Here is a 23,236-nt window from a genome sequence, read left to right as displayed (position 1 = left end):
AATTGTATTTTAAAGATTCATATTTTGCATTTCTCTTCATCGCTCCTAATCTTTCTGCCATGAGAGAATGAATAATTAATAAAGAGAAAGAGGGTTTTGACTGTACAGACACAAGATGAACAAGCAAACAGGACTCCCTCTGCCCTCTGCTTCAAACCCTGTTTTCTATGTTCAGCCATGTGTGTTCCACCACATACAGAAAACTTGCACTCAGTGACCTTTAACAGGGAGCAAGACAGGCAGAAGGCACCTGTTGTCTGTATTTGAACTGATCTGGTTATATTTTAGTTGTCCAGTGTTGGTTTTATTCAGCCTGATCTCCTTTTGGCCTTTCATTAAATTTCATTCTGTGTACGGCAGCGATGACAAAGTGTTCACTGGTCATATTAAGATGTTGCAATGTCACTGTGATACAGCTGAAAGAGTAAAACAAGTTGAAGTGGAATTCATTATCCTAACCGAAGAAGGGTCACAGGGAAGCTGGAGCCTGTCCCAGCAGTCTTTGGGAGAAAGGTGGGGTACACCCTGGATAGCTCGCCAGTCCATCGCAGGGCCACATGGGAAATTTAGAGTAACCAATTAACCTGACGTGCATGTCTTTGGACGGTGGGGGGAAGCTTGAGTACCCAAAGAGAATCCACATAAACTCCACACAGAAAGGCCACTGTCCATCCTCCCTCCAGCCGAGGATCAAACCTTCTTGCTGTGAGGGCTAACCACTATGCCCAGGTAGAAGAGCAACATCAGTCAATACACAGCAGCTGCAATTTGTAGGTGTGTTCCACTGGATATGAAGAAAGCTTGAGTTAAAAATCTCATAGCTTTTCCGCATAGTATTTTTCCAAATACATAATTTTTAGGGGATTATTTTCTCAGTGCTGAAGTGTTTAGTTTTGGACAAATTTGTTTTGACATTGCCTGAATTGACTTTGTGAATGTATCTAAAAAAATATTTTTTTTTATTCTTTTTTTCAAATAGTTCCTTACCGGGCTGCTCTCCTTGCTGGGCGTGCAAGACCCCTGTTCCCTCGTCTCTGTTGTCTCAGAGTCCTGCTCTGACACTGCAAACAAATAATAATAAACAAATGAATAACTTATTATAATCTTAGACACAAATATTTTTTTGCATTCTCTCATTGTGGCAAATTACCAAAAATTTCGAAATGAAAACACACAAGGAAAGCTTTAAGAAAACTCTCAAAACTTCAGCTGCATGTATACTTACAAGCTTTGCGAGTCTTTCGGGCTAGAGCAGCCGCCAACTCACTTTGTACCTGTTGGAAAAGGAAGGAATTAAACCAAGTTGTTATAAGAAAACACAAAACTAGAAAAGATTAAATAACATCCTCACTTTTTCAACTTTGCTTTGGCATTATAAAGTCATGTTATGTTTATTGTTCTCTTTCTCAGATTCACATGTACACACTGACCGTAGAAGTGAGCCTCTCAAGAGCTTTCATCTGAAGAAACTCACTGCACACGTCCCTGTTGCCTTCAGAGTCTTCCTCTGACCTTGGAGAAAGAGACATAGCTTTATTTGCAATTGCAAATGTTCAGTATTCTAATCCAACAGCCCACAAGCATAAAGTTGCCTGTATATGTGGTGCTCTCCACATTGCCCTCTGGCATCATCTGAATAGAACTACAGACTACACATGAATTTCCAATGGATATTCAAACACATGGATGATTAAATGTAGAAAATGATCATTTTCTGAAATGCTCAAATAAAATACCTAAGTAGTAAAAAGTACTTTATCATTTAATTCCATCAGCTGTTTACTTGAAAACACTTGCCACAAATCAGTATCAGCAAACACAAACAGGATAAACACAGCAGATTAATCTAGGAAAATTATACAGTCTGCAAAGTTATATCGCCTCATTTTTCCCCTCCATCTGCCTTTGTACTGAGCTTTTCATCGAGCAACCCTCGCTGCCCCTTTCTGTCTCTCTTCATGTGGTTTCATGTAAAATAGCTTCCAGACACACCCTTCCATTGATGTTACTGAAGCTTAATGTGTGCATAGCAGAGAAGCAGCTACGACAGCATGTGCTCAGGTTGTGTATGGATTTTCATATATTGTTCCTGGCTCCATTTGTGTACATGTTTAAGTGTGTGAGCTGAATAAACAGGTGGTTGTTTGGTGGCAAACTGCATTATTCCCACAGCAATAATACAAGGCTGGAGAGTGAATCTTCAACAGCAGCAAATGCCATTTGGAGGCCCCTTATCCAGTCTGATCTCTTGCAAAACTATAGATTGGATTGCTGTCCAATACACTGCCTCACCCCTTTAGAGAGCAAGTACAAAGCCTCACCCTCAAAGCATACATGCACAAACACCCTTAAACTCATTTGCATACAATTTGGATTTTATCCAAAGATCCCAGTACACTTGTAATATTTGTAGAGGAAATAAGATGAAACCCTGTGTGGCTGTGTGTATGTGTGTACTGTAATCTGATAAGGGGATGATAGATGTAGAAGCTGGGGAGATAGTGATAACACAACAGCCCTCAGCCTGACACATCAGTTATCAACTCTGGCACATAGAAAGACAAAAAGCGGGTGGGCTATCAGATGCCTGGAAGGAGTGTGAAAATACCATAAGTTTAGAGTCAGCCTCATACTGTAGTAATAAAGACTGTATTTTCACCTTTCTTTCAGTATCCAGTCACACGGATGTGTCTCTATTTGACAAATCTGGCAAAGACATAGTTGTCACCAACCAAATGTAGAAGACCATTTGCAGATCATGAAACAAAAGCCTATTGGTAGAGATCAAAATTAATTTATTCTCATCTGGTTCATTAAGTTTTATTTTCAGACAGAGAACAGTTGGTAATTTGGTGACTCACTATGAGTCTGAATGTACCAGAGCTGGAGGAGAGGCACAATAGGAGGTGTGTCACCAATCATTAAACAGCATATAGCAGTATTGTGGATTAACATGATCTGTGCCTGCACTACCTTCCTACTCAGATAACATCAGCGTGTTCTTGCTGCACAGACTATTTTGTACCTTGATGCAGATTTCTTAAGTACTAGAAATGTATTCAACCGCTTACACATGCAGTTTTGCTTTGAATGTTGACATTTTAACGAAGAGCGAAATGCTTGTGCTAATGTGCAGAAAGAGAAGGTGTTCTCTGTAAAAACTGGTGAGTGACTGGTTGCCCTTCCCTGCAGCTAGTTCTTGCAGTATTCTGCAGAGTCTGACTTTTTGCCCTTTCTCATTTAAAGTAGAAAGGGCAATGAATTGTCTAGGACCACAGCACTATGCAAAGCAAGCAAGTATATTTCCTTTTCCCAAGCAAAGGTATCATATTTTAGCTCCTAGCAATTTTGCCTTCTTGCACAATTCATAGAACACAGAAAGAAAAAATGACAACTTTATCTATAGAACGAAACAAACTCCTCCTACAGCAAACATCAAATATATTATAATGGTGGGCTGTTCAAGCCGTGGACCATACAATGAATAGATAATGTTTGTTTAAATCTTCCTGTGTATGATCTGAGCTAAATTACAATGTGGGATTCTACTATAATCAATAATGTCTTTATCTGTTTCTAAACCAGATCAAAGGAAATAACAAAATGTCTTTGTTCAATGTATTTTACAGCACGATAAAAGTGCCATAAACAAACAGTGACTTATTGATGTGTTTACAGTTTGTCAAAGATCAACTTGAAAGGAGATAATCCTTAAATGAACAAATGCACTGATTTCTACCAAAGTATGTTTTTTTTTTCCTCCTTATACAGTTTCCCTAAAATGCTTTTTATATGCCCATTTTGGCTTTATCATAATTTAGAAGCATGAATATGGCTGACTTTCATAGCAGTCAACTACGATAACTTAAAGCTGTCAGACTTTAGATGAAAAGCTTGATTCATACATATGTATATATTCACATACACACACACACACACACACACACACACACATCTATACATATATATATATACATACATACATACATACATTATATATATATATATATATATATATATATATATATATATATATATATATATATATATACACACATATATATACATATATACACATATATATATACATATATACATATGTACACATATATAATATACACATATATACATACATATATATATACATATATACATACATATATACATACATATATACATATATATATATATATATATATATATATACACACACATATATACATATATATATATACACACACACATATATACACATATATATACATACATGTGTATATATATATATATATATATATATATATATATATATACACATATATATACATACATGTGTATATATATATATATATATATATATATATATATATATATATATATATATATATATATATATATATATATATACACACATATATACATACATGTGTATATATATATATATATATATATATATATACATACATGTGTATATATATACATACATGTGTATATATATATATATATATATATATATATATATATATATATATATACACATGTATATATATATATATATATATATATATATATATATACACATGTATATATATATATATATATATATATATATATATATATATATATATATATATATACACATGTATATATATATATATATATATATATATATATATATATATATATATATATATATATATATGTATGAATAAAATAAAATCAGTTTAGTATAAAACATGTGCTTATGTATTGTGTTTTTATTATTACTGAGGAAAAGCGCAATCAGCCACTCCACCAAGCAAATAGACATGAAAGAATGAGACAAGCTTGTGATGTTGATGTGAACTGAATAATAATTTTGATGAAAGAATCAAACCATAGATGATGCATCAGTGGTAATCCATTAATTTGTGGCACATTCTTCTCTGGCTTTAAAACAGAGTAGAGGTCAGGCCATGTAGTCCTAATTTGTATAAAGTTATCAGTGGCAGCTATCATTAAATAAAACAATTAGAAACAGGGACCCAAAAAGTGTGTCTGACTGTGGATTGAGAGACAGATGAATATTCCTGAAGCTAGTTAAAAGTCGTTTTGGATATTTTTATTAAATGGTTCAGAAATTTTCACCTTTTCACAGAAAGGCAAATCAAGAGGGAGGGTGTAAGACACACACCTGTGGAGAAATGGCGCGACAGTCAAAGAGAGACACAGAGAGCAGCAGAGTCAAAGTGAAGGGAAGGCCGCTGCATGCAAATTCACATTTATGACTACCATGATAATTGTGAAGCCACTTTATGGTCCAAATGCATTTTTAAGCTAAAACCAGGAAAATATCAGAGCATGTAGAGCACTTAAGGCAATTTTACATTTCATAAAAAGGGGGAAATTTATGCAGACTTCATTGGCTTGTAAATTAGGGTGCTGTTTTCGGTTACTGCTGTCAGAGCAGAAGACGATACTAAGATCAGCTGAAAATGTGAAAGCAGCATCAGAGTGGAATAACTCTGAATGCACATGTCAAACATTAAATTATAAAGTCACTGATGAAAACACTGAAGCATGTGCATTAAATTACATAAGATCTACATCAGTAAATATAACATTCAAATTCCCTTTGCTGTTGGTTTCTCCCGTGTCTATAAATGCACCCTGGCAAGCTGACACGAAGAAGAATATGTCAATGTGAGGCTCTGTTCCTTCAGTCTCCATATACAATCCATTTTTCATTCCCATCCCCTCACAGACTCACGCAGAGATCTAACTCTTTCTATATCTCTGAGTGACAGATTGAGTTCAGTAACATCCTCAGCAGGAACCCCACACACAGGAGCAACAAGGCAGAGAACTCTGGCTGACACCTCTCTGCATGCATGTAAAAGTGTGCCTTGGAGACCATCTTATGAATGTGACTGATCACACTATGTCTCATTTATTGCACACGAGAGCATTTCTATAGATACAGAAACATGTATGCCTGAAAATAAGCAGACACACGCTTTTAAACCTACCATGGATCTAAAACACTGAACAAAGATTAGGTTTATCACTAGAATTTGAGGAGGATCTTCTATAACCTGCACTTTTTTTAAACTTTACAAGTAAAGAAGAACCCTTTGCAAAAGTGTAACACTTGCAACAAATCAAGCATAGCTGTAAATGATCATACAGACAGAGGAGCTGGCTTGAATCCAAACTGGGAGCTTGCCACTTCAGCTTTGATCATTTAAAAGGAATGATGGTATTCCAGTTCAGGTCAATGGAGACCATCTAGCACTTCACAGCTGAGTCACACTCAAAACCACCTATCATCAATGAGTATTAATACTCATCAACATTAATAGATTACAAATATATAACAACAATGGAAACAAGTAACCATTAAGAAAGATAAACATAACTATTAACAGCTATGTACTGTACATGTCCATTCATTACTTACGGGCTATTGGCACCACCACCAGAGCGAAACTGGACATATGGGGCAAGTTGTAGGAGGAGCTTAACAGCCTCTGGCCAATCCGCTTCATTGGAGCGAAATTCGCAGGAGGCAGAGTCACACTCCTCAAAGCTGAACTGGTAGTAAGAGTTGGAGTCAGAAAATACCACCCGTTGGTCCACTAAAAGGGTGAGAAAAAAAGACCAAAAAACAAAGAGAAACAAAGCAAATAAACAAAAGGAAATATCCTTTTCCATAAAACTCTAAAATGTTTTGTTGCAGAAGCTGTCAGTCAGGGTTTTATGCAGTTATCATTTCAAATTAATTAATTCAACAACGTGTTTGCTTTTTTCATATTCATATGTGTTAAGATCAATAAGCTGGAGGCCTGATGGCGATACAGAATCAGCTGAGTTTCCATTCACAGGCGGAGCAAAACTGATGTTAAAAAAAAAAAAAAAAAGATGTAGAAATACCAGTCACACATTACAAACTGTGTTAAATTAAATAAATGAGGTTGTAGATTGTTGCCATATTAAAGCAACTTAGGACTCATTTGTTGGTGGTTAAAAGAAAGTAGTTGAAACCCATGAAACTGTCCATAGGATTTATGAGGTACAAAGAGTCTTCATCTTTAGGGGGTTTGTTATCATGCAGGCATAATCAGATGGCACAATGTTTTCAGACCATTTTAAAACAAGTCACCTCGCTAACTATACATGTACATACAGTACATGTCCACTGAAGGGCCAGCACAGAGAGAAAAAAAAATCACTCAACCTCATTTTAACTTTTAGGGAGAATTTAGAGCGATCATTTAACCTAACATACATGTCTTTGGATGGTGGGAGGGGGTCGGAGTACCAGGCTGGAACCCAAACATACATAGGATGTGTTTAAGTGTCAATTATTTATTGTTAAACAAAGGCATTTAACTTCTACCACCCCTGACTCGCAGACAGCTATGTGGCAGGTTTACTAATTATAAACATGCCAGAAAAATGTCAAATAAGATTTTTGTTTTTCTGGCATCGTTCAGTCTGCCGTCACCCATTTAAACTACTTCCTTCTTTTACATACTTAATTTGTGTTGAATACTGTTTTAGAAAAATGTGAATAGATATCTGTGTACTGCAGATTAAAGTCTGGATTACAAATAGTGCAAACAGAAATAAATTTCCTAAAATCTCAGAAATCCTGTTAGAACAGAGCAGAAATCTGGCGTCAACATTAAAAATCTAACCAGGCCAGTAGAGTACACCTGAGCTGTACTTTTCATCCTTTAAATAAAACTATACTGCCTTTTAAAACAGTATTCACCAAGATGAATAATGTATGGACACAGTTTCTGTGCCATCTCTTGTAGCAGCAGTCATTTTCAGGTACAGTCAGCAAACTGACATTAGATAAACAGGCTCTCAGGTGGTTTAGTGTATAGTAAATTGCTGTTAACATGGTTACAGATAAATAATGAAAGAGGATGTTTTGGGCAGAATAATGAGATTACTAAAAGGTGGGGCTTTGATAAATAGTGCCCTGATTCTTAGTTTTAGGGTGAAGGATCTAAATTAAAATCAGGTTCAAGTGCTGAGCAGATGAATGAGGCAGAAAATGAACCTCTCTGTTCTGCAGGATGACTCCACCGCTTGTATCTTTAGAGATGTGTAGATAGTTGCTGATGTCGCTGTAAGGCAGCTATAAATTTTAAAGCACAGTCCTAACTACTGGTGTGTTAGTGTGTGTTTTTTTTTACCAGACAGCAGGACTCCCAGCTCCAGCAGCACCTGCCAGACACGCACAGCAGCAGTCCGACAGCGCACGTACACACACTGCTCACACAGCCACTGCACCAGCTCCACTCCCACATAGCTTCGCCTGTTAAAAATACACACAACTTCAGCGCACAAGTATGACCGCACAATGCCATGATCCACATGCACATTTTCTGGCATGAAGCTCGTCTTTCTTTTTTTTTTTTTCCTACATCAATACTTATTGATTATTCATTAGTTCTCTGTAAGCCCTTTCCTCTGAAACACTGAATGCTTTCCTTGGTGTTCTTCTTAAGATAAACTCCTTCTGTGTGTGTGGTATGCAGTGGTGTGGGTGTGTGCACAATCATGATACAAAAACTATATTTGTGTTAAGAGGCTTTTTACATGTATCTCAATGTTCTTAATGAAAACTGAACTGCTTTAAAGTGCATGTATCCCCTGATTATTCTGTGCTCCACTATTCTAGTCTACATCCCCTTTTGTTGAACTTCCTACATAAACAACCTGACTTTCCAATTAAGAAAGGGCTCGAGAGCGGCTGGGGAGTCAGTGTGTATGCTTCACTGGACTTATCGATTCCGCCATGCACACAGACACACAAACTGGCAGAGACAAGTGTACCGTATGATCCTGGCCAGGTGTATCTTGTCTTTAGCTGGGTACGGCCCATGAGAGAGGAAGGCATTCCTCACAGCTCGACCGGCACAAGGAAAACTCTGAGAGCAAGACTGACACACAAATACGGAGAAATGAGGAAGCACAATTATTCCAAATTTATACTTTATATTGCATAATTCTTATCTCAGTATTAGTTCATATATGTAAGATTGAATAAGGCTAATGTGGTTACATGCAGCTGTCATTGACCGGCTCACAAGGACAGCTCGATTTCTTTCCCCCGAGGAACAAAACATTGACTGTAACTTCGCACTCTGCAGTTGCCCTGCCAGCGATGCCAATCGTAAATACGACCATATTTCAATTAGATTGTTTTCATTGTTGCCTGCTCTACAGTGTTTTTTTTACTGTACACGCCACAGAGCAGAGTCTGCTGCATCATCAATGCACCTACACACACACACACACAAACAATGTGTCATATCAAAGAGTTTTTATTCAACCCAACCCAAACCTGGTCCTTTCTTCTGTAATGCAGCTCTGTGGTAGTTGTATGTAGGATATCATGAAGGTTACATCAGTAGACTGAGTACATGGCACCTATTCCATGCACATGAAACTATAACTGCGGATTTTCTGTATGTTATACATATTTTCTTTGTGACATTTTCTGCGCAACAAAGTTCCCTTTTGTTAAAAAAAACTATATATCAGGTTTCCTCAAAAATGAGTCATGCTAGAATTATTGAAACAGTTTATTTTCATTTTCAGGACATGACACCACACTTTCTTTTTGTGACAAGATAATCCTGTTTTTTGTTTTGTTTTTTTTATTTTTGCTTTATCTACAGGAACATAATAGATACATGAGGATATATGTAGATGTTGGTTAGGTAGAAAATTAGTTGTCATCAGAATTGTATTTAGTGTTTGGTGCAATGCCCTGTACATCACCACTGACCATATTATTTGGGCACTTCTTTTAAAACACACATATGTATATATGTATATATATATATGATTGTATTTTTTCATTTACTATTATAACTAGAGTTCAAATTTTGTGATTAAATATGAAACTAAAAATTCTAGTCAGTAAGAAACTAAATTAATGAAAAAACGTGTTTCCACTCGCAATCTTAACTGGTGATGACACTTACCTGACCTTTTTGTATACAAGCACATTGACAGATCACAGCTATGCAGATATAAAGAAACAACAGTAAAAAAAAGACCATTTTTACCTAATCTGAATTGGTCTCAGTTAAGAATGAACATGTCAGGGACCCAAAACATTTGCACTGTCAATGTTTGTTGATGTGCCAAAAACAGAACTGTAGCAGCAGCAAGCCTACTCTATGCAAATATTAGTATATACATGCTGCATGCTGTGTATATGTTGTAGCGGTAAATAGCGACATCTAAAAATAAAGTACCAGGCTGGCATCAGATGATACATCTTTAGATCATCCTCTTCTTCAAAAAGTTTAGTAAAACCAGGAAGTGAAAAAATGCAAAAAAGCCTGTTTGAATAAAGTGTTTTTTGTGTCCACTCTGAGCTTCTGTGGAAAAAGGTGCTGCATGGCAGACTGCAACAAAGAAGCAGCAAAATTATGTCATATGTTCTTCAAACTAAAGAACAAAAATTTGATCCAACTTGCAAAACCAGCCCTAAAACTTGATTTTAGCTCTGGAAGCCATCAACCAAACAAACCTGTATGGTATTACCGAATGGTGTTAATGTTAATCAGAATTAATCGGTGGTAAAATGTTCATTGTAAATATTTTCCTGGCAAATTTACTCTAACAGTAATTTTTTAAAAGCTCATTTAAATCTTCACACCTTAGTAAGAAAATAAGTTTAGCGTGCCTGCTTCCTAGCATCCACTGTGTGGCTACTCATGAACATATATTTGAATTATTTGGCACAATACAAATGCAAATGGTTGTAAAATAAGCAGCTCTTAGATATTGATTTTTTATTTTTAGGTTTTATTTCTTCAGCTCAAGTTTTTAGTGCCGAAAGAACATCAATTACATGAGATACTGAAACCTTCAGGCTTTTTGCAGAGTGCAATACTAAAATATTTCCCAAACCACATTATAGTGATGCATAACAGAATAAGCCTGTGTGTGTGTGTGTGTGTGTGTGTGTGTGCGTGTGTGTGTGTGTGTGTGTGTGTGTGTGTGTGTGTGTGTGTGTGTGTGTGTGTGTGTGTGTGTGTGTGTGTGTGTGTGTGTGTGTGTGTGTGTGTGTGTGTTGTGTGTAGGTGGTGAAACTAGCTTGGAAAAGGCCCAAGGTAATATCCCCACTGATGTCATCTGTATTGAGGATAAACAAACATTTGTCTTTTCTTTTTTTTTTTTTTTGTTTTGCACCAACACTAAAGGGATGACATCACAGGTAAACATGTGTGTGTGCATGTATGCATCCTTACTTTGTGTACTGTAGATCCAGAGCTTGGTCCAGGGATAGTGTCAGGTGATTGCTGTTGAAACAAAGCACAAGCCATCAGAGCCAACTCATACACACTGACACACAAAGTAAACACACTGAACAAACATGACTGAGATGAGAGAGACCGGTTTTACCCTTTTAAAACCATTACTCTGTTTCTGTTTGACCTCACCACTGCTAAAACTCACATTCAACAAGCATGTACACTTGTTTCTGTGTCAAACTTTTATTAAATTTAAAGATTTTTTAAAAACTAATATATAAGAGACCATGCACAAACTCAAACATATAATGTTGCCATTTGATGCTTTGTACCGAAGTTAGCCATAAGGTTAATGTAGATCAGAGCACACAAAAAACTAATCAAACACTACAATTCCTCCCACAATTCATTCCAAACCACTCCTAAAATGTACTTGAATCCAAGTCAGAACAATAACTATTCTGAGAAAAAAAAAGAAATAAAAAAAATCTCTCCTGTAGTTTTGCTGTTAAGTTTATCGCAAGCAAACTTACAGACGGGCAGATAAATGTAGGCAGATACACAGCTTCCTTAGTAGAAACAGATAAAAGTAAAAGCACCACACAAAAGATCAAACAAGGTTCAGTTTGTTGTATGCTGACTTTAAACAAGGATTTAATGAGTTATGTATTTTAAAGTTGTTCCAATTATTTTTCAGTCAGTGCAGTACATTTATGATCCCTTCCAGACCTCCAGAATTGTTTAACAAATGAGCAGCAGTTTGCAATACACAAATCAAACAAGCACCATTTAAATAGCTCAACACAACTAATATAAGTTTTTTCTCCAAAGTCAACAGAAAATGCCACTTTGAAGATCATTGCGGTCTTAAAATTATTCAACCCTTTCATGACATTTACAGTACTTAGTAGAGCACCCTTTTGCGTTTATGACCTGCTGAAAACATGATGCATAGCCAGAAACCAGCTTCTGGATGTGTTTCTGTGGAATGTGAGCCAACTCCTCGTGGGCAAAAGTCCCCAGTTCACTAATGTTCTTGGGTTTGTGTCCAGCAACTGCCTTTTTCAAATCCCACTAAAGCTTTTCAATGGGGTTCAAGTCAGGCAACTGGGATGGCCACTCTAATATCTTCCAGAACTTCCTTTAAAACCAAGCTTTGGTGGAGTTTAAGGTATGCTTGGGATCATTGTCAAGTTGGGAGGTCAAATTACACACTAGCATTAGCTCCCTCACAGAAGATCTCACATTCTCTATCGGGATTACCTGATACATGATTGAATCCATCTTTCTCTCCACATGCTCAAGGTTTTCAGTGCCAGAGTGACCCAAAAGCCTTGTGTTTTTGGGTGAGTAGTGGTGTACGTTTTGGAGTTCGGGCATGGAGCTCTCCAGTGTGCAGTGTGCGCCTTACTATGGAAACTGAAACTCAGTGCCTGCTGCCACAAAGTCTTGCTGCAGGTCTTTTGTAATTAGTCAATGGTTTCTGACCACCTGCCTCCTCAGAAATCTTGTGGTAGCCATTGATAGCTTCCTCTTTCTACTAAGTCAAGGTAGTGTAGCCACTGTTCCTTGAACTATCTTTTGTATCCTTTTCCTTGTTTATGCAAAGCAATTGTCTTTCCTGAGAAAGATTTGAACAATTCTCTTGACTTGGCCATCTCTAACATACAATCCAACATCACAGTCAACAATCTAGGTATTTGCAACTTGTGAAAACCTTGGTTGGTTGTATCAGGTGCGCTTGAGACCACACTTGATTCGCATTTGCTCTCATGAGGACTTCTATTCAGGGGCTTGAATAATACAACTGTAGTGGTCAATCAAAGTTTCATTTTCTGTTGATCTGTTGAATTTGGAGATACCACTTATGATATTAGTTGTGTTGAGCTATTTAAAGGGTACTTTTTAGATTTGCCTATCGCAAAAAGCTGATAGTTTGTACATTTTGCCAATCAATCTTCTTTGAATTGGGGATTGAATAATTAGAGTCCCAGCTATACGAAGTATAGATATAGGCCCTATTGTGGCTGTAATGTTTGTTATTATTTTGATTGTAACTGTGTAAAAAGGCACCAATCTGTGAGACACCTGCTGAGCTGGCCATATCATGTAATGAAGCTACTCCGCGATCATCTGCTCTGCTGCTTAAACATTTCTTTTATGTTTTCCACTCTTGCTTTCAACTTTGAAACACACATTTATGAACATATATATAGTCTATAATAATGTAGTTTATAAATCCCAAAGAGTCTATTAATAACCAATTTAACTGTGATTTACATGATTCAGACCCACAAAGAGAAATCTTTATTTTTCCTATGAAACTGCTCACCTCCTTAATACGGTTTTTTTATTTAAGTTTACAACATATAACACCACATCTAAGGTGTTGTAAATGAGGATCAAAAGTAAAATTTCCAACAGAACTATTGTAAACCACAGTGTGACCGTTTCCATATCAGCCTTTATTGTCACTGACACACCTTTATTGTTACTGGCATTATAAAGTGATGATAACAGATTAAATATGCTCCCACCTGCCAAGTCAAGTGGCTGGCATTTCAGTTTCTTATCGAAAACTACTCATATTACACACAGGAAATTAGACTTCTTCCCTGCCAGGAATTCTGACAGTGAAACTACATGCACAAGTCAAAAAGTCGTGTCAATTTGTATCACCAATGGAGAGATGGCAAAAATTTTAAAAGACAAAAAATAAGAGACTAAAATGTAGAAAAAGTAATCAAGATGTAAATGAGAAATATCAAAGCTTTGACTGAATTAGTGATTCTCAACCAATTTTCCGTTGAGGACCCCCTTCATGTGGCTACTTACAAGCCATGAACCCCCCACCTCACCTTGTGATGACACCATGCCAAGCTTAATGCTTTCATTGCATTGCTTGTCGCTACCAATGAATCTTTTCCTGTCCTTTGGTAAAACCAAAGTGAAGGTAATTATCAGTATATAGCATTATACAGCAGAACAGCAGAATAATCATCTGCACTAAGGTGTTTGTCAGAAATATTTCATCATTGAAATGCTGCAGGAAAAATCACATGCGCATCAGCAGCTCTCTAACCTCACTAAACAACGCTACATGGATGAAAATGGCCTGAAAAGTAGCCTTTTTTTCATTTTTGAAAAAATATTTGCATTTTAAAATATTGTTGTATTGCATATTTTGAAAAGTGAGTAATTTCAGTCTACCATAACATTGATTCCATGCAAATGAAAGAAAAAAAAAAAAAAAACTAGGGAAGAAACACTTTGTACGTAATTGGACAGTGAACAGTCACACTGTCTCTATATATTCAAAACTGCACAGACCCCCTGCCAAACCACAACAGTCATTTTTTAATCTATATTTAGGAGTGAATGTCTTTCTAACTCGCCCATTTAAAATTAATTTAATCTCGAAACTCAGCATATTTAGGGGCGTGTCCTTATGATTGACAGGTACCCAATCTTCCACTTCAAGGAAGAAGAACGCAGAACAACCGCACTTTTTAGTCTTACCATTAGCCCGCTTATCTCCGTTAGCTGGTTAACTCCTGTTATCTCCGGGTTAGCTCGGTAAACTCTTAGCTACAGGCAGCTCGGAGTTCGCTCGATGTCAATCATTCACCATGACGCTCACAGCCCCCTTCTCAGCTCCACCTCTTTGCCCATTTTTGTATTTTCCAGGCAGGACGACACGCATGCCTCTGCCAAGATGGTGATGGTAGGAACCGCCCACCGAGCTTCAATTTAGCTCTTCAGAAACCTATGGGTGACGTCATGGAGGTTCTGTCTATGTCTTTTTATACAGTCAAATGACTATTACCCATAAAACATAAAAGGATAAATATCCAACTGAACTCAGAAATAAAATTACTTTTTTTGTTGCTACACGATGTTCTACTGAACCAGAATAGGATAACAATTAAAGAGGGCATGTGATGGGTTTTAGATTTTCATTTTAACTTTAATGTATCATGTGGCTTTGATGCATCATATAAGCCAACTGCAGCAGGACAGATCTTCTACCAGGGACTACAAAATATTTTATGTTTGTTTTAGAGAAAATATATGCGCTGGTTCGCTAACACAATAGTAAAAAGACCATTTTACATACTTGCAGCTTATACTCTATTGTTTACAAAGTGGTCCTCTTCTGTACATTGTACCAAACCAGTCCAACAACTATGATTAGCTTGGCTGGAAAGGCTACAAGTAAACATGTTTCAACAGGACTGAAGCCAGATGCATTCTATTTATCATTGAGTCTATTAGTCATAAGCACATATGAGCTATCCACCAAAATTATAGGTGATCAAAATATACAAGAGAGTGTTACTTTTAGTTGCTATTGTGTGAAAAAGAAAAATCAGATGCTGGTATCTTCTTTAGAATCACTTTGTTAATATCTCTTCATATAAAGAAAAGTCTTGTTACAATGAGAATCACGTTGCCAGTGTTCATTAAAAAGAGACGGATGAAAAGCTCCTGCAATAGGAGTGCAACTAGTTTGTAAGCTCAGTCAGTGAAATAGGATCACTGAAAGAGTTGTGGGTTTGATTCCCCCTGGAAAACCATCACAGAAAGCTGAGCCTGTGATAAAAACTGCTGTTGCCCTTCAACTCTCACCTTCTGGCTATAACAAACCACCAGATTATGACAGACAGAGATTCAATGGGATGAAACGATCAAATTAAAAGAACCTTAGCAACAGTGAAAGATGACTGCAGGAGAAGAAATATGAACTGCTAAGATGTGAGAGAGTCAGAATAGAAGAGGCCTGAACAATTCACAACAGTCTATGAATACATGACAATGGATATGAGTATGACAGATGGAGAGGAGAAGAGATGAGGCGGCGAGAAGCAGAGAGATCATTTCAATTATAATCATGAAAAAGATTGAGCAAGACAAAGACAGAGAGGAAGAGGAATCCTCAGCTGTGGCTTTGAGTTGCAAGAAAATAGATGATTAGAGGGATGTAAATCAGTGTGGGTGATCCTCATTACAGCAATGATACTATCTGGGATATAACATGTCGCACATACACACACACATAAGCTGATGACAATGTAGACACTCAACTGCACACACACCTTTTTAAAAAGAAAGATATTCACAGTTCATATTTTTCATAGGGTCACTATTTGGAGATATATCGCACACCTTTTTGCTTTCTTACTCAGTTAAGTGTGCTCTGATACGGCTCCTAACACCTATATGTAAAGTTAAGAAAAGAAGTTGCCAACATCTGACTTTTCAGTGCAACTAACGAAACAGCCCAAGTTCTCTGTCAAGAGGCTAAAAGATGATTTTAGCTCTGTGCGTTTTGCATTTCTACTGAGGTCTAAGGTGCAAGGTAGATTAGGCAAATTCAGTCTGTTGATATGTGAACGCTTTTCCTCACTAGTGTGTTGGAAATGCTGCGCTGATCAGCAGTCTACAAAGGCACTTAAACCAAGAAGTCAGCATTCGCTACATACAATAAAACTCTGTGTTAGACATTTTTCTGTTTTGTGGTTGTTTTTATTTTTGCCTCAGAATCTATCTGTAGAGATAAAAAGGTTTTTTTTATTATTATTATTTAGCCTGAAGTTTGCTCCACTACCAGTGTGCATCAGGTGCTGGGTCTCCAAAGCTGACTGAAGTCAGAGATCAATGTCAGATGTTGAAAGAACAATAAGTTCCTGCATTAAATTTAAACTGATTTTTCAGATGACTGTGGATATTAAAGAATAAATAATAAGGAATAATGGGAATAGGTGATCAAACGAACATGTTCAGCAGTGGAACCCTTCCCCAAAGTTTCAAAGTAGTACCTTTCTAGTTGGACTATTTTCAAGAGAGGATGCCTAAAAAAAAACTTAAGTTTCTGGTGAAATGCAGCTACAGTAACATTTACAATGAAACTGAACTTTTCAAAGTGCATTTCTTGTCACACCCTTGAACTAAAAATCTGCAGCTATTTTACATTTCAATTGATATATGTCAAATCTGCTGAGGTGTTTGCCACAAAAACAAACGGATCAAATCTGGGCTGCTTGTCAGATATTTCCAGATGCAACTGGATTAGCGACCGTACTCTGTACAAACCCTGACACAGAACAAGCAATGTAAGATTTTTGTTTAAAACCATACAGTTTCTCTCAATAACAAGAAAGTGTAACGCTTTATATTTAGATACATCAGCTTTTAGAAACTTTCTCCCCAAAAATAGTTTCTTGCTGTGAAAAGTGCCAGTCCATGAAGATTTGCAGTGTTTGGACCAAGGAGTTCAGCAGAGCACACCAGCCAGCCAAGCATATAGACTAAATAAATTGTTTCTGACTCCCGCTATCTTACTCTTTCTTTCTCTTCATTGTTTCAGTCTCTTCATCTTGTCTCCTCATCTCTTTTGTCTCCTTGTCTGGTTAGCAGAGATCCCAAGAGGTCTTTGTTTCTCCACCATCATCTCCTCTCACAAACACACTCGGTACACGCTCCAGCACCAGACATGGTTCATTTATACAGTACAGCACATCAAGGAAGATTTCTGTAGCTGTCAAGTCTTGTATTTTTGTCAGTATTTTTGTTTTCAAGAGAAGAGAAGAGAAAAGAGAAGAGGAGGGCACATGCTGACATGCTTATCTTCAAAGTGCATATACAGGGAGTGAGAGACAGTGCAGGAGAGGCGAGGTCATTATCTTCAAGAAATGGATTACTCTCAGATTAGATTGCTGAGCACAGTGAAGAGCTGTAGCGCAGTATGCTTGGCAAGTCCCCTCTCTCTCTCACACACACACACATCCAAGTTAAGCTCCTGTCGACTCCTTGACGCACTCATCATACAGTGAAGCCAAAATGGAGACATCAAAGCATCTACAGCTCAACAGACGCATAAAACAAACAAAACACACACATACACACACACACACACACACACTGAAAACACTTAAGAAATCCACCAGATCATGACCTTTGGAATCAACACTTACAGTATTTGATCATAAACTAATCATAGAAGAAATCGGGGGGGGAATCACTTGAATCACTGACTTCTCACATCTTACAGACTTTGACTGCTTGCTACTACTTACCCTTAACAAATAGGACATTTTGGAATAACACAGAATGACAGCTGATAGTCATAATTTAGATTTTAAATAGGGTTGTCTCTGAAAAAATGCCTGGTTTAATAAACATATTCATTATTTTTGGCTAAACAGCCTGCAGTGTTTATGTCAAAGCAGTATGGTGCAATCTCTCCGTCTTCTTCATAACTGACTTTGCAAATTTACATCCCTTAAGATATTGTTCGTAGTCTTCCCTGTTTAAAATTCCAGTTGTCTTTTATAGGAAAGATTAAAATTGTAATCAATTAAAATATTGACTTTCGGTTTTACTTTTGTAATTTTTTATTTGCTTTTTCTTCCTTGTGGTCAGCCAATGCACACAGACTGGCATTATCACCCAACCTTTCCACTGAATAACTAACCCAGAAGCATAATATGTACTACAAGTAAACAATCCCTGCAGATGGTATTCATACATTCAGTATTGTCGATTAAAAGTCGCTCCCCATCCCTCACATCTCTTTCAGATTCTAATATATAATCCAAATAGATAAGAAATATTGCTGGAAGACACAAATCACATCCCAAGGCACTGTTTAGCTCCATCTTTATTGCAGAAATTATTTAATCTTCAGAGTAATATCATCCACTTTTCTCTAAGATAGTCATTATAGAGTAAGATAACTCACTACAAGAGTGTATTTTTATAACCTTTGAAATATAATTAGAATTCAACGTGAAGTAGTGCACTATATATTTGTTATACTGTATTTGTGGGTCTGAATGTAGGATGTGTAGGCTTGTTTAAAAGTTTAAATCCACAAGAAGACATCCTTGACAAATAGTGGTCACAGAGTTTATATTTTCATGAAACATAGAGTTATTCTAATGTGAAAAATGGTGCACCATCTGGAGCAGACACTAGAACATCCAGGATGTAATCTTCCATAAACTCATTAGAAGAAAGACAAAATATATCATGATTAAAATATTCTACTGGGCATATGTTCTCTGCCATAACATACATTCACTTTGGTTCAATTAATGTAGAGCCACTACAATATCATTGCTAATGGGCAAAGAGATAAATATTGATTAATTAATTTTTTTATTTTCTACATCGCGGAAAATAAAAAAAAGGGTCGCGGGGAAGCTGCAGCCTATTCTGGCAATCATCAGGCAAGAGGCAGGGTACAACCTGGACAGGTCACCTGTCCATTACAAGGCTTGATATTGATTATTATAGGATATTAAAAAGATCTTATAAGAACACTTGAGGTCTCCAAATTCCACATTCTTATTGTCCACCATTATATTATAGAAGATAAAAACATCCCCCCTCCATCCCCAATAGCAGTAGTCTTCAGCAGAGGAATGTAACAATATGACAAAAAGCCAAAGGCAAAAGAAAATAAAAACAAAAACAACACAAATCAGATTCACATTTTAACATTCAACACTCAATGAGATGAAAATGCACCATAAACTTGTCACTGGCACAACTCCAAAGTCAAAAGTTGGTTTGTCTGTTGTTTTTCAATAGATAAGCACAGATATATCTATATGAAAGTACAAAAACCACACAGAAGAAACTGCTTGTTTTCACTAAGAATTGGTAAAACAAGATTAAACTAATTTTTGGACTTTAGATGGCACTGAATCCTTCTGTATAAAAGCAAATACCCCTGAGTTCCACTGTACCATGTCTGTCTTTTACCACAACTTTTTGGATCATTATATCAAATCCTACACGGTAACATTACATGTTAACCAATAGAATTCAAGACAACTACAGTTCACAGGGTCATCACGGAGGGACAAACATTCATGCTCGCTTTTATTTCTAGGGAGAAGTTAGAGCGATCAAACCTAACATGCATGTCTTTGGACTGTAGCCTGAAGAGAACCCACGTGCACATGGGGAGTATATGCAAACTGCGCACAGAAAGGCCACTCAACGACCTTCGCAGTGCTAATAACCTCGCTACGATGCAGCCCTGCTTTATTTGTAACATTTATACTGAATTTTAGTTGAACTCTTAAAAACAGTCTCATCGGAGTTGATAGTAAAGTAAATTAACTTGGCTCAGGTGTATTTTTAACAAATATATCGTGACAATGATCCAATGCACCCTGGTAAGTCAGGATTCTCTAATATGAGGCTGCTGGAGGGCCAAACGTAAAGATGGCTGCATGTAACTAAACAGTTTCAGTTCACTTCATATGCTATATGCAAACATCTAAAACATATGAGGTAATGAGAAACTGTCAGAAATACAATCCCCCAGTGTGGAGAAATGAAATTATATCGCTTTATCAGTTTTTAGGAATTCATCTTTTGCTGGTGTAATCCATTTCACAAAAACATCTCTCTCCAACATTTCTCGACTTGTTTTTGGACTTAAAACTGTGCATTTATCAATGTGTGTGCCAGGCGAAGCATAGGCAATTGCCAGTGTCTAGAGAGGGCCAGTCTGCACAGAACAGTCATACCTTTACACTACTTACACACGGCTCATCGCATTAACCCACATAGGAAAACACACAAAAGAGATGAGAAAAGAAATATATTCATCCCCTCAATCTTCCTTTATCTTACTTCTTTCACAGTCTCAAAAGCAAATACAAAGAAGAGGATTGAGCCATTCTCCATGTTTTATCAAATATATGATGTTGGCTCATAAATATTCTATTCTCTGTTATTTGCTTGAAATATTATTAATTTATCTAAACAGGAGGAACTGATCATAATAATAGTTTAAATGATGCCTCAGCGTGTAGTTCATTTAAGCATCACTTTAAAAATAGATGTAACATAACAAAATGTCCTTTTTAGTGGTTCTGTGTGGCTCTACACCACAAACGCTGCACATTTTAGCACATCTGGCTCCAGAGGGACTGCAAATCCTGGCACACTGCCTCTGATTCCCACTGAGATCAGGGAGGCATTTTTTAAGTGGCAGCGGCTGATGAGGAAGATGAGCAGAGCTGACACTTAGAGAAGCCATTTGGCTTGTCAGGTGCAGTTTTTCCACATCAAGACACACAGTCCTAGAAATGTAATGCTTAGTTGACTGATGTTCATGGAAATAGAACCAAAAGGTCTTAAAAGGACATCACAACCTCTGCTCCCAAAGTCGCTTAATAAAGGAATAAGCTTTTTTTTTCAACTACAGAACAGACAAGAACTAGGCATCACTGTGCTTGAATGAAAATGTCAACACCCTGTTATAACTCAAAAGACATTTGAATAAATGTCACTGGACTCTTACAACTTGAAATGCCAAGTAAAGCTTTTACCAATATATATATATATTTTTTTAATCCTAAAAAGTGAATTGACGGGGGTAAAAAAGCCTCATTAAAAATTCAGAACCTTGTGTACAAACATACAGCTGAACGTCCTACTTCTACTACTACTTGCAGGTGCGTGAGGACCTGATAGTGGTGAGGTGGTGTTGCCTTGACTACAGGACAGTGAAGGTATGATGTCTATTCTGGCTACAATGGATGTAGGACACAGAACCACTCGCACGCGCTCATATGTAAAGGGCTGCCACTGCGACAACGATGCTCGTGTCCAAATGAAAACACCTGAGTCGTGACGAGGTTACGAAACGACCTCTGTGTCAGAAAGCTTCCACGTTTAAAGACAAATCCACCGCTAAACGTTTCCCAAAACACCAAACACAAGAGGACAGACAGTCCGCGGTAGCTTTGAGATACTCACGCTTTTCTTTCGCAGGTGCAGCCCGTGCTTAAGTAGTCCCGGCAGATCCCGAATTTTATGTTTAAGCTGAGCCTGGTCTCGTGCGCTCCGGTTCCACCGCAAGCCCGCGAGCAAGCCGTCCTCTGCGGGCTCTGAGTCTTCCATGGTTCTCCCCCCCCGACACCTCCTTCCTCCTGCGTGTCCTCGAGCTGGCTGCCTGTGCTCACGGTGTCTTATCTAGAGTATCCTCATAAGGCGCACCGCCGCCCGCGCCCGTTCGCCATTTCCCCCCGCCTCGCGCTCACACTCGCAGACCCGCATCTGCAGCCGAACCGCGCGCAGCCCGGTTTAGTGAATGTTTTCCGCAACACTCCACCCTGTATGAGGTCGGCAGCAGCCTACCATGCCAGGTTGATGTGTGAATGCGTGTGTTGTCCGAAGATGAGGGGAGGGGGGGGGGCAAAAATAAGCGCGAGATTTAATGTTAATGAATTTCTGTCAACTTGTTCAGTTCGGTAGTGTATTGGTGTGAGGGGCTATGAGTTGTAAAACAGCACATGGAATAACAATGTTTGGGGGGAAGGGAGTAAGAAAAAAGATGAACACACAACACTCGGTGGGTCTACGTCACCACATTACCTGGTTCAAATTTCTATAAGTAAACAAAGAGCAGCCACAGAGTGTCTGTATGGGCGTGTAGTTGTCCTCTTTTTCTAGTTTTAAGATTCATTTATCCCTGACTGCGAGATAATGTTGCAGAACAAGAAGGCAGTTCCAGTTCAACCTGAGGGAGCAACTTCAGTAGCCTGAGAGGGATTTTAACTTGGTTGGGTTGTTGAAGATTAACTTTGCATCTCTAATGTGATTCCTAATGCTGTGGATGTTTCACGATGCATCATCAGGCATGATTTAAAGTCTGACTCCTATAAGTAAACATTTCTAGGCATCATTTTCCTGATTATAAACTGATATTCTTTATATAAGCCTACTAAAGAATTAATGTAGCCTCTTCTGTTTTTTGTTTTCTTGTTAGTTTTTTGGGTTTTTTTGGGGGTTTTTTTGTATAAGACTCAGCTATGCACAGGAGCCATGCACACCATCAATCTGCTTCTTGTTTTTCAGGTGTTGTACACTGAAACCATGAATCATTTCAAGTCTCTTTTCATTTCTTCCTTGTCATTATTCAGCTACAGATTGATCCAAACTTT

The 23,236-nt window shown here is 37.5% G+C and overlaps 1 protein-coding gene across 1 annotated transcript in view; it reads right to left on the bottom strand.

Annotated features, from left to right (window-relative positions):
* rapgef5a (Rap guanine nucleotide exchange factor (GEF) 5a) overlaps window positions 1–22,193 on the bottom strand; it is a gene marked incomplete at both ends in the record, with an annotated part of 45,661 nt that extends 23,468 nt beyond the window's left edge. The window contains 8 exons of the mRNA XM_079258433.1: window positions 988–1,061; window positions 1,226–1,274; window positions 1,431–1,512; window positions 6,437–6,614; window positions 8,187–8,308; window positions 8,830–8,936; window positions 11,265–11,315; window positions 22,050–22,193. Coding sequence (XP_079114559.1) covers window positions 988–1,061; window positions 1,226–1,274; window positions 1,431–1,512; window positions 6,437–6,614; window positions 8,187–8,308; window positions 8,830–8,936; window positions 11,265–11,315; window positions 22,050–22,193 — 807 coding nt within the window. The remainder of the gene's footprint in view (window positions 1–987; window positions 1,062–1,225; window positions 1,275–1,430; window positions 1,513–6,436; window positions 6,615–8,186; window positions 8,309–8,829; window positions 8,937–11,264; window positions 11,316–22,049) is intronic.
* Between the last annotated feature and the right edge of the window lie 1,043 nt (window positions 22,194–23,236).

This window comes from Telmatherina bonti (assembly GCF_933228915.1).
Source record: "Telmatherina bonti genome assembly, chromosome: 19".
Taxonomy (NCBI): domain Eukaryota; kingdom Metazoa; phylum Chordata; class Actinopteri; order Atheriniformes; family Telmatherinidae; genus Telmatherina; species Telmatherina bonti.
Note: the sequence above shows the minus strand (reverse complement) of the source record. Positions and strands in the feature narration are given on the sequence as shown.